The following is a 14,974-nucleotide window of genomic DNA, read 5'->3' as shown; positions in this document are numbered from 1 at the left end:
GTCGCCTCTTCTGTCAAAACTATTTCCCCTAATGGTTGCAATTTTTTGACTGTCAAGCATCAGATGTTTAATAGTCTGATAGTGACCGCAATATTTGCATGCGGAGGATTTTTGAAACATCCTAGCTTGGTGATCGCCAAATACACCATCGGAAGTTAAGAACTGATTTAAGTAAAAATCGCTGGATAAAAAACGTTCGTTAACTGTAGGTATCAAATAGTGTGTGTGTCTCCCGTTTGCAGAGCTGCTCCACCTGTCCTGCCATAAAATCCAACTGACCTGCCTCTGTCTATGTTTGACCTGGGGTTTTGTTATGGTGTAGTGAAAGTCCACCCCGCCCAATAAGGTGCCCTTTTTGGCTAAAATATCTGCTTCCTCGTTGCCAGGCTTGGCTCCCCCGAGTGGGCTTTAATCCAATTGAATAAGCATTGTTTGTTTTGGACAATTTCCTTAATTTCTTCTACAAGGGGGTCTGTTGGGGTTGGGTTTTCAAGGGCCTGCAACGAGGACTTTGAGTCAGAAAATATGGTGTATTGTTCAATATTGTTATTGTTTGCCCAAAGGGCAGCCAATTTGATTGACGTAAGTTCGGCGGAGTAGATACTACACTCATTATTTAAACGTGCGGTCTGTTCGTAAATAGTATGGTTATCCAGTTTCACCAAGAAACCACAACCCACCCGATCTTCATTAGCTCCTGTGCTTTCATTGGACACCTGTTTCTTACTGCCATCACTGTAGAACTCGTATCCAACGCCCCTCGGTGAGCCGAAACCCCTACTAACGATCTTTAACTTCGTAGGGTCATACACAGGGACTGAGTAAGGGATATAATTTTTAAGTTCATCTGTTTGATAATCGCTGTCGTTAAATTCCTCTGGTGACCAGGTATGTCGTTTAATCGAAATAGTTGCTCTAATTTTTAAGTCAATAGGTATGACTCCTGTAAGTATTTGTAGTGCCTCCGTGCTAGTTGTAGAGTAGCATTTAGTGATGTTGAGCAATGGAATTCTTTGGACAGTTAGGAGCTTCTGGTTTACTTTAACTTTATTCTTATACCACACGGAGGCACCATAAATGATTTTCTTTTCAATAGCCTGCAGGTATATCAATTTCAAGATATTCGGACAAAGTCCCCATGTGGCTCTACTGAACTGTTTTAGACTGTCATAGAACGTGATGATATCTGTTCTTAGATACTCCAGGGGTGGGATCCAGCTTATATATTACCTATCCTTTGTTTTCGATTACATCTATTAATCTCTCATTCATGGACCCAAATAAATTTTGTGAAATATAGGTGTCAGCAAGGGCGCCGGTAGAATAATATAAAAGGGGGTGCAACCCTCTAACAAACTACCCCCTCCCCAAAATCTTTTTTTAAAAATTACAAATATTCTGTTAATTACGTTTTGTTTTGCTATTACATATACTTATCTGTTAATTTTTTTCAAGATTCATTTCTTCATTGTTAACCAGATATTTAAAAAAAAAGTACGAATTTCTTGTACTACTTGCAAATTTTGCCACGAGAAACTTTTCTTTCCCTTTCCTCCAGGCGTGTACACGTACCTAGGTTTGCAAAACCCTTACCCGTATAATCCACGTCTGGCTACCAGTCCAGCTCGCCACAATCCGGTGAGCAAGCCTGATCAGTGGGAATTTATTATAAAAAATTGCATATTACATAATGCATATAAAAATTTTGACTGAAACAATAAATGAAATTAAAAAAACATGAACAATAAAAAAATGAATTTTCTTATATACATAAAAATTGAAGAAGAGAAATAAAAAGAAAAAGAATAAAGAAAGTGTACATAAATATAATGTATCACGAGAAACTGTATTGATAGCACTGGCATAGCTACTAACTTTGAGACACAAATAACTACAGACAGTAGTTCCGTTTACTAACGTGTTTGTGGCAGGCCAAGAAGGTGGCGTTCAAAAATTGATTCGACACAAATATCTTAAAGCTGTGCTTTTTCATTGTGTCAATCATGTATTGAATCTTTTGATCAACATCTTAAACCGCGTTAAGGAAATACTGAATACAATAGGGACAACGAAGGAAATTATTAGCTTTTCAGAGAAAGTGCCTTGAGACGAAAAGAAATTCCTAACATCTTTTCACTCGTTAAAACACGCTGGGCAGAAAAGTACACGAGTACCAGACGATTTTCTGAAAAGTTTGTTACAACTATTAAAGCTTTTGAGGGCCTTGCAGAAAAAACAGCAAACAAAAACAAAGCGAAAGCTAATGTACTTTTATTAGCTGCTACAACCGCAACAAACATTGTATCACTTTCTGTTATTGCTACTTATTCTGCCAAACTTGAACCTGTGTGCTATCTGTTGCGAAAAGTAAACATAGATCTAAAAGAAGTAACTGATTATGTAGTCAAATTGATAGATGTGCTGCAAATTCATCAAAACAATGCTTCTGAAAAGTTTACTGCAATTTTCACGAAAGCAGAACACATTTGCGAAGTATTAGTCATTGAAATGAATCGACCTCGAGTGGCATCTAGACAAGTTCATAGTTAGATTGTGCCTTCTGAAAACGCTGAAGAATTTTTCAGGAGGTCAATCTTTATTCCTTATTCAGACTCCATTATACTTCGTTGGAAGGCCGTTTTTCTTCTACACAAAGAAGAGCATTTTCTCTCTTACAGCTCCACCCGAATGCGATGAACAAAGTAGACAAAGCGTCATATCTTGAAGTTTTAGATCATATGTATAAAGTTATGACCATATGTATGTATATACTATGTATAAAGATCTGCTCTCATCGAATTTCATCACTGAAGCTACAACGTGGTACGAAATGTAGAGGAATAGGGAAAATTCTTATGAATCCCTCGAATACATAGATTTAGATATTGAGGCCACACCGTTTTATCCAGCTGTAGAGGAGGCAATCAAAATTGGCCTAACTCATCCAGCTACTACGCGCCCAATTGAAAGCACTTTTAGTACAATGCGACGCATCAAAACATGGAATCGGCTTACAATGTTTCAAGAGAGATTAAGTAGTTTGTGCATAAGAAGTGTGCATAAGAAAAGAATCAAAGATGACTCAGAATCATTGAAAAAATCATAAACAGATTTTGACAGCAAACAAGACGATTACAATTCTTGTTTGATTAAACAATTCTTTAATTGTTATGCATCAATAATTACTTTATTATTTGTTTTTAAATAAAAATATTTTTAATAAAAAAATTGCTTAACAAAATTGTTTTTCTGTAACTCTTTAATTGTTATAGATTAAAAAAAGCCAGGAGGGTGCAAGGCCCCCTGCCGGCTCCCTAGGGTGTCAATATTGTTCCATGCTCTTGATTTGTTGGTCAGATTTGTAAACGTATCTTACTAACATGTCTCACAAGGTTTTCATGCAGGATTCAGATCCGGGTTACGAAATGGCCATTCAAGGGATTCAAAATCAATCACTTTCATTCAGGATTTAGTTGAATATGTAGCATGGACTGCCTTATCGCCATGTTTAAACATCTAGTCTCCATATGTTATAAAAGGAACAACAGGCAATTTATTATTTCCCAATTTATCCTGATACATAACTAAATTCATTTAAATTTGTATGAATAAACTTGGGTGTATTTTGTTTTAAAAAATGTCTATAATACCAGAGAACTTTGATATTATTAAAGCTACAATATTTTGTTTAATTTTACACATAAGAACACAGTTGCGTAGCAGATAACGTTTGTTAAGTACTCCAGTTACTTATGAATTGCATAATTATGAAATGCGTGTTTTGTGTTAAGAAAATGACCATAATACAGAAGAATTTCAAATTCAATAGGGTTACAGTATTTTTTCTATTTTCAGCATGTGTCAAAACTGAGGGCGAAAAATTCACCAAAATCAGTTGGCGAGAAAAATGCCGCCAAACATTCGGTGCAGATGCACATCAAATCAATTCCGAAACTTTAACAAATTTTAAAGCGTTTTGTTAGGAAATTGTATATTAACGAAAATTTGTTTTAACTTACATTCAGATGCCCCTTTTTAATTACTTTTGTTTCCTAAGAAGTTAATATTTTCTCGTTGTATCTTAATTTCCTTCTGTTTACTAACAGGAAAGCCCCTTGTTATATTATTTTTCATTTAATTGTAATTCCAATATGTATGTTAAAACAATTTATCGTTTGGTGTTTGTCATTCCTTATCAAAATTTTTGTTTTAGAATTTTTATTCATAATGCTGTAAAATGGGAATAAGCGGAAAGAAGGTTAACGAATACCATCAGGTAGATCTTACAATGAGTTTTCACTGTCAGAGGGCAACAATTGGCCACAAATCAGCAATTTGTGCAGGAATATAATATAATGATGCACGCCTATCTTTAACTGTTAATGTAGCAATATTTCTACTTCCTTTTAACAGCATTTTGCATTTTATTTGTATCATAATTACTTAATTACTATGTTACTCTTTTCTGCAGATTGTGTTAATATGTTATTCTTTTCGTTCTCTTATTATTTATTCAAACACACTTGTTGTATAACAAACTATTAAATTTTATTAGTAAAAAAAATTGTTTTTTCTTTCCTTTCAAAATAAAAATAGATTAAAAAAATTTATTTTTTCATTAACTTTAATTCCTCTGTTTTTTTTTCTTTCTGTTGAACAGAATACTATACTAACAAAAATACTTGTTGAATAACGTCAATATCACAATAATGGGTATTAACTGTCCCTTCTTTAAAGCGACATTTTCTTGTAGCCTGAAACTAATCATTCAACGAAGAATATTAACATAACGGTTCTTTTTTCATTTCGTCGGCTAAAATAATTTCTATTATTTTGCTTATTTCATATTAATTATTAAAAATGGCGATGACGATTTTTACGTTTTGTGATATGCCACTGCAAATGGATTCTAAATTTGTAATTTTTTTTACCAAAGTGTCTAAAGGTTTGCCCAGGGTAGGCTACTAGCTATATCCTTCAAATTGGTCTCATTTAAATATCTTTTTTTTTTAAGGTTAAACCGGGAGTTTCCAAGACTTGACAATTATTCTGCAGCAGATCACGATAGGGAAATCTTCCTAAAATGGTTGTCACTTAAAATAAAAATAATAATAATACAAACAGTTGAAATTACTTGCCCTCGGTTATTTTACATTGACAACTTTTTCGCATAGTTGAGCGAAAAGAAAATGTACCAAATTAACTACTCATTTGAAAACTTAAAATAAGGAATAAAAACAAAGACAGATTTATTTTTTTTTTGTTTTTTTTTTATTGTTTAATTTTTTTTTACATTTTTTTTTTTTTTTTTTTTAGTTGCAATTATCAAAAGATCAAGTAAGAACTCGGTTGTTTAGAATATGACCGCTTCTTAATCTTGATCATAATATGTTCCAGTCCATTTATCAAGTCCAGTTCCGGTCCATTTATCAAGTCCAGTTTAACATAGAAGCGTAATTTACTTCAACATACTCTTCCAATCAAGGAAAGCAAGATGTTGGACCATTCATATTTTCCTCTATTTTTTTCAGAGTCGTAATGGTATCATCTATCAATAGATCCAAGATGGAATCGGCTATTTGTGATTTAACCATTACTTCCTCTTGATCATAATTGATCCAATCTCGTTCTTCCTCTCTGATCTCATCTATTAAGATGTAATCCACAAGGTCTCTATCCTTGTTACCAAGCTTCATAACGGACCACGGAGGTCTCTTATTTTCCCATGCAGTTATTTCATGTTTTGGTAAAAGCCCTAAGGTTTTTTCCACTTCTTTCTGAAGCACGGGCAATAATTTATTTTTATCGCACGGGAAAATTGGCTTTGGTGTCAACATTTTTGGTTTCAGCCATGGTTGAGGCACTTCTTGTGTCTCTCTAAAGAGATATTAAATAACCGTTAGGAAAGTATTTTAACTACATGACACAGTTTAAATCTATATATAACAAAAAACATTTTTAATGAATTAAGATGAAAGTAAGAGATTGTTGACATTGGTGATCGTCTCCAACTACGAAATTTCTTTAAATGTTCCAGTATGTCTGCTTGTACAAATTTATCTTACAAGACAAGCTTTGAAAATATGTATGAATCAAGTATAACAATATTCTTTTCTCTTTTTTCGTTTTTTCGTTACCCTGTATTGTATTTTCATTTTACAACAACCAATTTGGACCAGTGTGATCAAAAAGTTAAATATTTAAAACTTAAATAAAGCAGTAGAACACATAAATATTTTTGTTTGATACTAGAGACCTAAATTTTGTGTTTTCCTTATCCATTTGGCATCATTTTTTGCAATAAGAAATAGCGCTTTATGTAATTATTAATTAAAGTTTTTTTTCAAAAAGAACAATTTGTTTTTCTGGCCCTGTACTTTTTGTCTTCATAACTGTGCATTTTTAAATATCAAAAGTAAGAAAAGCTGCCAAGCATGAAAAAAAAAACTATAAATATTGGTTGTTTAATAAATATTTTATTATTAATTATAAACGTGCTCCTGTGGTGCAAAGGTCAGTAAAGATCTTCTGAAGCTATGGCCTTAAATCTAGTTGCAGGATTAGGTCAATTTCAGCTGTAATATTTTAACAATTACTTGTTCCTTTGTAGTTCTTCCAGACAAGATATACACATTTACAGTATTTATACTAGTAAATATCTCAATGAAAAGTGTTTTTTTTTGAGGAAAATTGTAACATTTTGCACTAAAATCATTTTCCAAAAAGATTTGAAAGTGAAAAGTAATATTTTATTGGCCCAAGCCTTTCTATTCTAAATTAAGAAATGTTACTAAAATTTTTCACTCACTGATATAAATCCACCAAAATCTCTTTAGAGACATCAAAAATCAAATCCAAATATGCGATTTGGCATGGATTTGTAAGCCCCAACTTGTCTAACACAACATCAAATTTAGGATCATTGATGTCCTCTATCAGGCTTCCTCTCTTTTTAGAATCAATGAATACATCAGCTAGATGTTCCATTATGAAGCCAATATTTTTGGTAACCTGAGCAATAGGATCATTCGGATCGCTTGCAATGCAGATCTCCTCTTCAGGAGAAGATTGCTCTTCTTGAGTCACAGTTATTATTTTCTGCGCCCCATCAAAGACACCAAGCATGTCAAGCAATTCTGCATCCGTCAACATTTCTCCAGAAAGAGCAAATGCTTCCACTGATGCTTGCTCAGGTTTATTAGTCAACATCAATTTCAAGTTGACTTGAAGCATGTCAAGCAGCTCTTCATCCGTCAACTTTTCTCCCAAGCTGATAAAATTATCCACAGTTGACGGTTCTATTTCACCGACCCACATTGGTCTCACATTGACACCAAGCATGTCAAAAAGTTCTTCATCACTCAGAACTTCCAAGTCATCACAGTTTTCAACCGCATCAGCTTTAGTTCCTTCATTCGAACTTATCTCAACGCTGATGCCTTTTTTGAAAATAAAAAGAAATGAAAAAGAAAACTTTTAGCAAGTGCAAACATAGAAATCATACTAATAATCATTATTTCTTAAAATATTTCTTGCTTGAAACGTAGCAATCAATCGTTTGAATAAAATATCTTAATTTTTATTTAAAACCTTAAGAATAATCCTTATCTTGATTTTATTTAAAAAATAAATTTATAAAAAAATATATATCTCCAAAGAGAGATTTAAATATTATGCCACTTCCATTACTCGCCTTGCCTTTATTTTAAAATTGACTTGGTGTAAAATTAATGTCCAATATCAATAGAATGCGATTTTGTGCTTAAGATCTCCCCCTCGTATTAGGGGGAATAATTGATACATTGCGCCTTGTTTTTTAAACCAATCAATTTGGTAAGATATGATTCTACAGTTAATGTTAAAAATGTACGCAAAAAATACAATCAATGAATTGGCCATTAGGCTGTGGTTTCTAAGGTTTTTTGCTTGATATTTGGCCCTGGAAAATAAATTATAAACCATGATTTTATTCATGAAACCTAATCTCGGTAAACATGATATGCCGACATGATGTCCACCTTACCGCAATGTTCATAAACCACCCTTGGCTAACAGCCATGAAGTTCTTTAACAGCAAGACGATGTTCATTCTTATTTAAAGCAATAGATAATGCAGATTAATTAGTTTCGTTTTATGCTACAGTGTTGTCTTGTTTTCATTCTTCACATGACTTGTAAACTATATAATTGCATTTGTAATGTCGCTTCAATCACTTTCTATCTAGCTAAAGGCTCATTCGAAATACAGAATTTTAAAGAACAGTTGGCAAGATTTTCTGTGACGTTCTCAAGAATGTTTCGGGCAGATAATTGATACCAGTCAAGGGAACGTATATATATATATATATATATATATATATATATATATATATATATATATATATATATATATATATATATATGATATCATTCTTTGTTTCCAATATAAAAAATAAATGCAACCAATTATTGTCTAACCTGTTTTTGTATTCAAATTTTACAAAGGATCATTAAATAATTAACAGACTTATAAAGAAAAATAGTGAATTACCATCTTTGCATGAAAACTCCTCTCTCGAATCAATTGATTCCTCACAACTCAAAGTTTCAGCAAAATTATTTGACTGAAAGATAAATGAAATAAAGATGACATTTTGCATTAATTTCATAGATGTGTGTACGAGAAAAAAACAATAAAAGAAGTCTCATAAATGCAATCGGAAATATCCAAAGTTAAATCAAAACGATTAATTTTGTTCAGGATTACATTAGCATGAAAATGATCAAAATAATTTTGCTAAATAATAATAATTTGAAATGTGTTTGTATTTGAAACCTGATAGAGTAAAAATTTGCAATATGTTGCCTTTCTTATTTCTGTGCTTTATTTTCATTTTCTTTTCCTTTTATGTTTTTGCAGAAAGCAGTGGAAAATTACTTAAAAGTGAGAAGACATTCATTTCAAATATTTCATCCTTAAATGTACATCAATTGAATAAGAAGATATCGATGCATATTAAAATAATTGAGATGTAATTTGCATTAAGTATTAAGCATTATTATAAGTATGTAAACAGAACTAATACATGAAAGGCAAAAGCATTTCTCAAAAATTTCGGAAATAAAAAATTTTCCTAAAGAATTTTTACTTTCAAAATCTCAAATACCCTAAAAGATGTAACATTTCATAAAAATCTATCAGTTTGTAATACATTTTTTAAATAAATATAAGTACAAGAATAGAAAAATCTTTGCATTATGAAAATAAGCTTAACTTATCGAGAGCCATAAAGTGATTGTAAAAAAGACTAGAACCATCTGACTCAACTTGATGAATGCCCGGGTCAAACCTCTCTCTCTGTTTCAATAAAAAATTTGATCAAAGCTAACCACAGATATTTGGCCTTATATCACTTTTAATTTATGGCGAATCTAATAACTGACTGAGAGGCTAGTTTAGACAGATTGCTCATTACGTTAGTATTTGTATGAGGAATGTTACCATTTACCTGAAACGCCAAATCATCATCCTCACCACCATCAACATCACCAACGCTGCCACAGCAGCACAAATAAGCGAAAAATCGCTTTATCCGTTGAAAATATTCCATAATGGAATCAAAGTCGCTTTTTAATAACTCTTGAATAAAAATCAAGTAATCGCCCCAAATACAAGCTTTGGAATGACAGAAATATATTTCAACAATGTGGTTGTTAACGTTTTAAACAATGATTTTGTTTCGTCTTATTTTCTGAACAATTAAAAATAGTCTTTTTGCAATTAATGCCATTGTTAAGATGCTTTACAGAAAAAAGCTATTGTTAATATTATTACATTGTTTCAAAATGGTTAGGTAAGGGGGGGTGCATAATCTTCTACTTTGAAGAAGCAGTTCGACAATTTTATGTCTGTTTCACCACTAAAAGGTCGCGAATCATTTTTCTCAATTAATTTGATAATAAATAGGAGAATAATATACTTTTAAATTTTAGAATTTATTAAAAAAAACTTAAATCTAACAGCTGCTTTTAAATCATCATTTCAAACCCCAAAATTGCTCGAAAATCGAAAGGTCGGACACTCGTTTATCGGGAAATATCGATATCGGGAATTATCGATTATACATCATAAACAATGAGATAGATATCAATAACATTGCATCAATTTCTACAACTTAGACTTTTCAAAAACTATTTTGCATATAATGAATTATCTTTCATTTTTCTTTTACAATATTTGTTTACACATGAAGGTCTTTTTTTTTTTAAAATAAAAAACATTAATTAAGTTTAGAACAAAAATTACAGAGAAAAGTAAAGATAATTGATTCATGAGTATTTCATATTATGCGACAAAATGATAACTTTTAAAACACAAAAGAAAGCTACATATAATTAAATGTTCCAGAATATCATCGATGTTGGATTCAGTAACGTTAAAAGTGTCGTCATATGTATACCACTCTGCAATGGATTCTACTTCATTCTTTATCTGCTGAATACCACAAAAAATCGTCTTCACCCCATCCAAAGAATTCGATATTTCGAACTTTTTGAATGGCAATAACATTTGAATAAATTATTTCTCAAAGTCTAGTATCCTCTCTTTTCCATAGTAAAAATGTAATAAATGCAGGTTGATTGTTCTTAAGGGTTACCTTCATTGTCTTCAAAATTTTATGAAAGGAATATTGTTTTGCTAATGATTTTAATTTTTGTCAGTGTAATTTTATTGATGCGGTAAGACCACTTGTGTAAGACACGTCATGAAAAACGGATTGATGACTAGAATTTAAAATTAATAAAAATGATTCCTGGTGATATAATTATGCGCAAAAAAGTTATTAATTATGAAAGATGAGCAGCAATGGCTTAGACGGGGATAGAGCTTTCGCTTCCCAATGAGGTGAACTGGGTTAATAAAGATAAAGATAAATTTTGCGAAGTAAGTTACGGTTTATTTTAAATATTTTAATTTCTAACCATTTTTCTTGTTCTTAAATGTATTTAAATGTAGAATATATTACATATTAATGCGAATGACGTACCATCACTCTTTTTAAACTAAAGAAAAAATTGCGAACAGCGTTATTAATATGGATTATTAATGTTTTCTGTTTATAGTAGAATTTAATGTATGAGAGATTATGAAAAACAACAGTAAATAAAAATATGACAGAAATACGTTATTCGTATTATAGAAATAAAAGTCGAATTTTTTTTTTTTTGAGTTTATCAGAAAATTTATTATATTTCTACATACATGCTGAAAAAACTTCTAACATGAAAAAAACAAAAGCTATAAACACGAGAAACTTTAGGAAAAGCGTTGTGGGGGTGTCAGAGTGGCTCGTCCTTAAGATCATGTAAGAGATTAAGACCTGTATTATAGATCATGGTTCAAATATGAATAATAAAGAAATAATGCATATTTAAAAATCATCAAAATAAATGAAAAATTCTTCATTTTTGAAAAATTTTTTAAAGAGTGTTGGAGTAAGTTTTTAAATGTTAAAAAAAAATTTAAAATACTCTTTTCCTTTTCGCCATACTATGGTTTTTCTTCGTGTTGTCGTTTTGAACCATTTCAAAATTAGCCCATAGAGTGCCTGTTAAACGTGATCTATGAGTCATTGAAAAGTGTTGGTAATTTACAGCAGTTGGGAAAATTGCATATGTTATTTAATGAGACAACTAAGCCTTCAAAAAGTAGCCTGAAAAGCTAGGTGTCCACTCTGATTGCACTTTTTTTAACGGTCTTAGTGGTTCGGAATCTTTCCCGATGCAATGTACCAGGCTCTTTCTGAGAACTCGGGAAGTCTATGCATGGTTGGTCAGTTTCAGAGCGAGATGGGTGATTCACCATCATCTCTACGATCTCGATATAAATTATGGTAGTGTAGAGCAGAGGTTCTCATCCTAAGGAATCCTTAATGATTGATCTTCTTTTGACGAAACTCTAAAGCCTATTAACTATTCTGCATTTATCAACCATATTAGATGAGAAAATATTAAAAATACTAGTTATTTTTAAATGATTTAATATGAAAAATGAAAGTTTACCCATGATTTATCAATGATACTAAAAATAATGTTGAATACGCAGGAGTGGCATTTAGTCTAGTACTGAATTAGGTTTTAGAATTGGAATAAGCTGAAAAAATATAAAATTAGATGAATTATGTTTTTTTTTTTTTTTATTGAAATGGAAACGGAAAGTGTTGTTATAAATGTTGAGAAGGATTTTTAGTGAAGCCCATATGTTGAAGTATGTTATTTTATTCTGAATTGAAAAGTTCTTATTTCTTGTAAATTTTTTATAAGTGCACTTGATGTCTTAATTTATTGAAAAAAAATATGAATCTATAAGTTTTACTTCTTTTTGCGCTGATGAATACTTTTATTTTTCAGAAGTAACCGAAATTTTAAATAAATAATTGATACGATATAAATGTGATTAAGGGTTTCAAAAATTGTTGCAAGTTAAAAAAAATTGCTTAACCCGGAATCGTTGTGATCCATGAATTCACGTGACCTTCTCGGAACAGTTTTTGGAACAGAATGTGTAGTGCACGCATGCATCAGTATTGTCCGCTGATGATTATGATGAATAGATGAATGAATGATGATGAATTCCAGACCTTCGCAAATGGCCCGTTAGTATAGCTCTAGTGCAACGTTAGAAATCAATTGTTGAGGATGATTTCGACATGGTCTCAAATGGCCCATAAGTGCTGATCTATAGTGCGGAGTTAAAAATAATTGAAAATTAAGGAGGAATTCTACACCATCTCGTATGGTCTATTAGTGTAGATCTTGAACAACGTTAACTACCCATATCCATTATGGATGAATTCTACATCAAATGGCTAATCAGTGTAGCTCTAGTGCGACATTACCAATCAATGGTAATCAAGGAGGAATTCAACACTATATCAAATGATCTGCTAGAGTAGCTCTAGCTCGACGTTAACAACCTTTGACCATTATGGATTAATTCTACAAATGGCTCATTTGTGTAGTTCAAATGCTACTTTAGCAACTAAACAAATCTAATAATACAATCAGTTCTATAATTGAAGGATAATACATCATTAATAAATTTTTAGATATAAAAAATTAATCTGAGAACTATTGTTGAGTTTGAATGACGAAAAATGGGTATACTATAAGATGGTATACTTGCGTATTAGTATACATTATACGATGAGTATATACAATATAAGTGTAAGTATACCCATCTTATAATATATACTTGGTATCTACTATAAAATGGGTATACTTACTCGGGTATATTATAAGATGCTTAAGTGATATTAATAATCAGTCAAGCTCGTTGCTGGCACCCACGGGGAAAAATCTGATTCATTATAATTATTGATATAAATACATTATTACAAACATAAAATAAATGAAAAATTATACTATAATTGATGTATAAATTTTTTTCCAATAACGTTGAAATTACTAACCGACAAAACCAATGTTTCTAATTACCCACGTATTTTCATTCCACACAACCTTTCTTCTTTATTCAGTATCTTTGTGTTTTTGAGTCGAGTTCGAAATTTCAGGGCTACCGAATTAAACATTGCTATCCCTAATACCGATAGATGTTCAAAGTTGGTTATAAAATAAAATAGCAACATAGACATTTTGGTAGGCGTTTAATTGTATCAGTCTTCAAATTGATATCATTCTTTAACTTTAATATGATACCATATTCGACCATATTATCATTCTTTTTAAACAGGAAACTATGGGTCAAAGTGAACGGAAACATTGTTTAATTTAAAATATTAAGGTGACAGAAAAGATTTTTCAAGGTGTAGCTATTATGGGTTTTTCAAACGATTTTACTGCGATTCGAGATTTAAGCACATTAGGAATACTTTTTTTCTAACTTAACAGGACATTTTTTCAGAGGTTTAATACACTTATTGCTATCTTTTGTTGATGCGAAAGCTTAAAAACAGTATTTTTTTTTGTCAGATTTGAATTTTTCGTAACTGATTCAATCTATAAGCGATAAAATTTAAAAAAATTTGATTGTGGTGTTACAAAATCAGCCAACAAATTCCTCAGATATTCTGAAGTGGGAAATTTCAATTTTCTCGAAATGCACTGTAAAAATGAAAAAAAAAAAGGTTTGGAGCTACGAATATTTATTTGTCATTTTTATTTGAAAAAAACCCCCATATTTTTCTTACTTTTCTCTGATGCTTTTTAGGGGAAATTTCAAGCAAAAATTCCAAACGTTATATTTTGAAATGACATTGGCATTTGTGCAAAAAGAAAAGTTTGAAACGTTCGTCGTAAATAAGGTTTTTGTCCTTTTGAAAGCATGTTTGGACTTTAAATCTGAAGTCAATACATGGACACAAAAATATATTGTTCATTGTGATTTAGCATTGAAATTCAATTTTTATCCCCACATTAATATTAATATTTCAAATGGCATAGAAACATACTTGAGCAAATATGATTTTTTAAAATGATTTCCAAGAAATATTAGCTTATATAGAAAAACTTAAATATATTTTATGAATGAACAACGAAGAAATTGGAACTATAAACTCAATGCGCGAAACTGCTGCCTGATTCAATTTTTAATCTCTGATTGATTTCCATATTTCATCCTGATAGGACGGCAAAAGCATATAACAAATTACTTCCAATGGAAGACTGATTACCAACTATGGGTTCTTTTTTCGACAGGTAAACACTGAAAGGTTTTTGATTCATTGTTGTTCAATTAACATAAATACGAATTTAGTTTTAATTAAAATTAAAAAATTTCAATTCTTGTGGAGTCCTTTCGTATTCTGGGTTAAAATTTATTGAGTAATTAAACTGAACTTGAATGAAATGATAAAATTCAGTTTATGACTGGTTGATTCGTTTATTGTTGTTGGTCTACACCAATCATAGTATTGACCTATTAGTGGATGAATCATGGGTTAAAGCAGTGGTAGGAAAAACTACATTATTTTTA

At 31.2% G+C, this 14,974-nt stretch overlaps 1 protein-coding gene across 1 annotated transcript; it reads right to left on the bottom strand.

Annotated features, from left to right (window-relative positions):
* Positions 1–359: 359 nt before the first annotated feature.
* LOC147811901 (uncharacterized) lies at positions 360–2,300 on the bottom strand. The gene is made up of 2 exons (XM_087162274.1): positions 2,175–2,300; positions 360–1,097 (listed from the first exon to the last, which is right to left on the bottom strand). The coding sequence occupies exons 1-2, from the start codon at positions 2,298–2,300 to the stop codon at positions 360–362; spliced, it is 864 nt and encodes a 287-aa protein (XP_087018400.1).
* Between the last annotated feature and the right edge of the window lie 12,674 nt (positions 2,301–14,974).

This window comes from Parasteatoda tepidariorum, chromosome 4 (assembly GCF_982258835.1).
Source record: "Parasteatoda tepidariorum strain Cologne lab strain chromosome 4, Ptep-v5.0, whole genome shotgun sequence".
NCBI lineage: Eukaryota > Metazoa > Arthropoda > Arachnida > Araneae > Theridiidae > Parasteatoda > Parasteatoda tepidariorum.
The sequence above is the reverse complement of the archived record's forward strand: the minus strand, read 5'-3'. Positions and strand labels throughout refer to the sequence as shown.

Coding starts and splice junctions, on each gene's coding strand:
- LOC147811901 (XM_087162274.1), bottom strand. CDS start 2,300: ATGTTTGTTGCGGTTGTAGCAGCTAATAAAAGTACATTAGCTTTCGCT. Junction 1,098..2,174: donor ACTTTTCAGAAAATCGTCTG/GTACTCGTGTAC, acceptor ATATACCTGCAG/GCTATTGAAAAGAAAATCAT.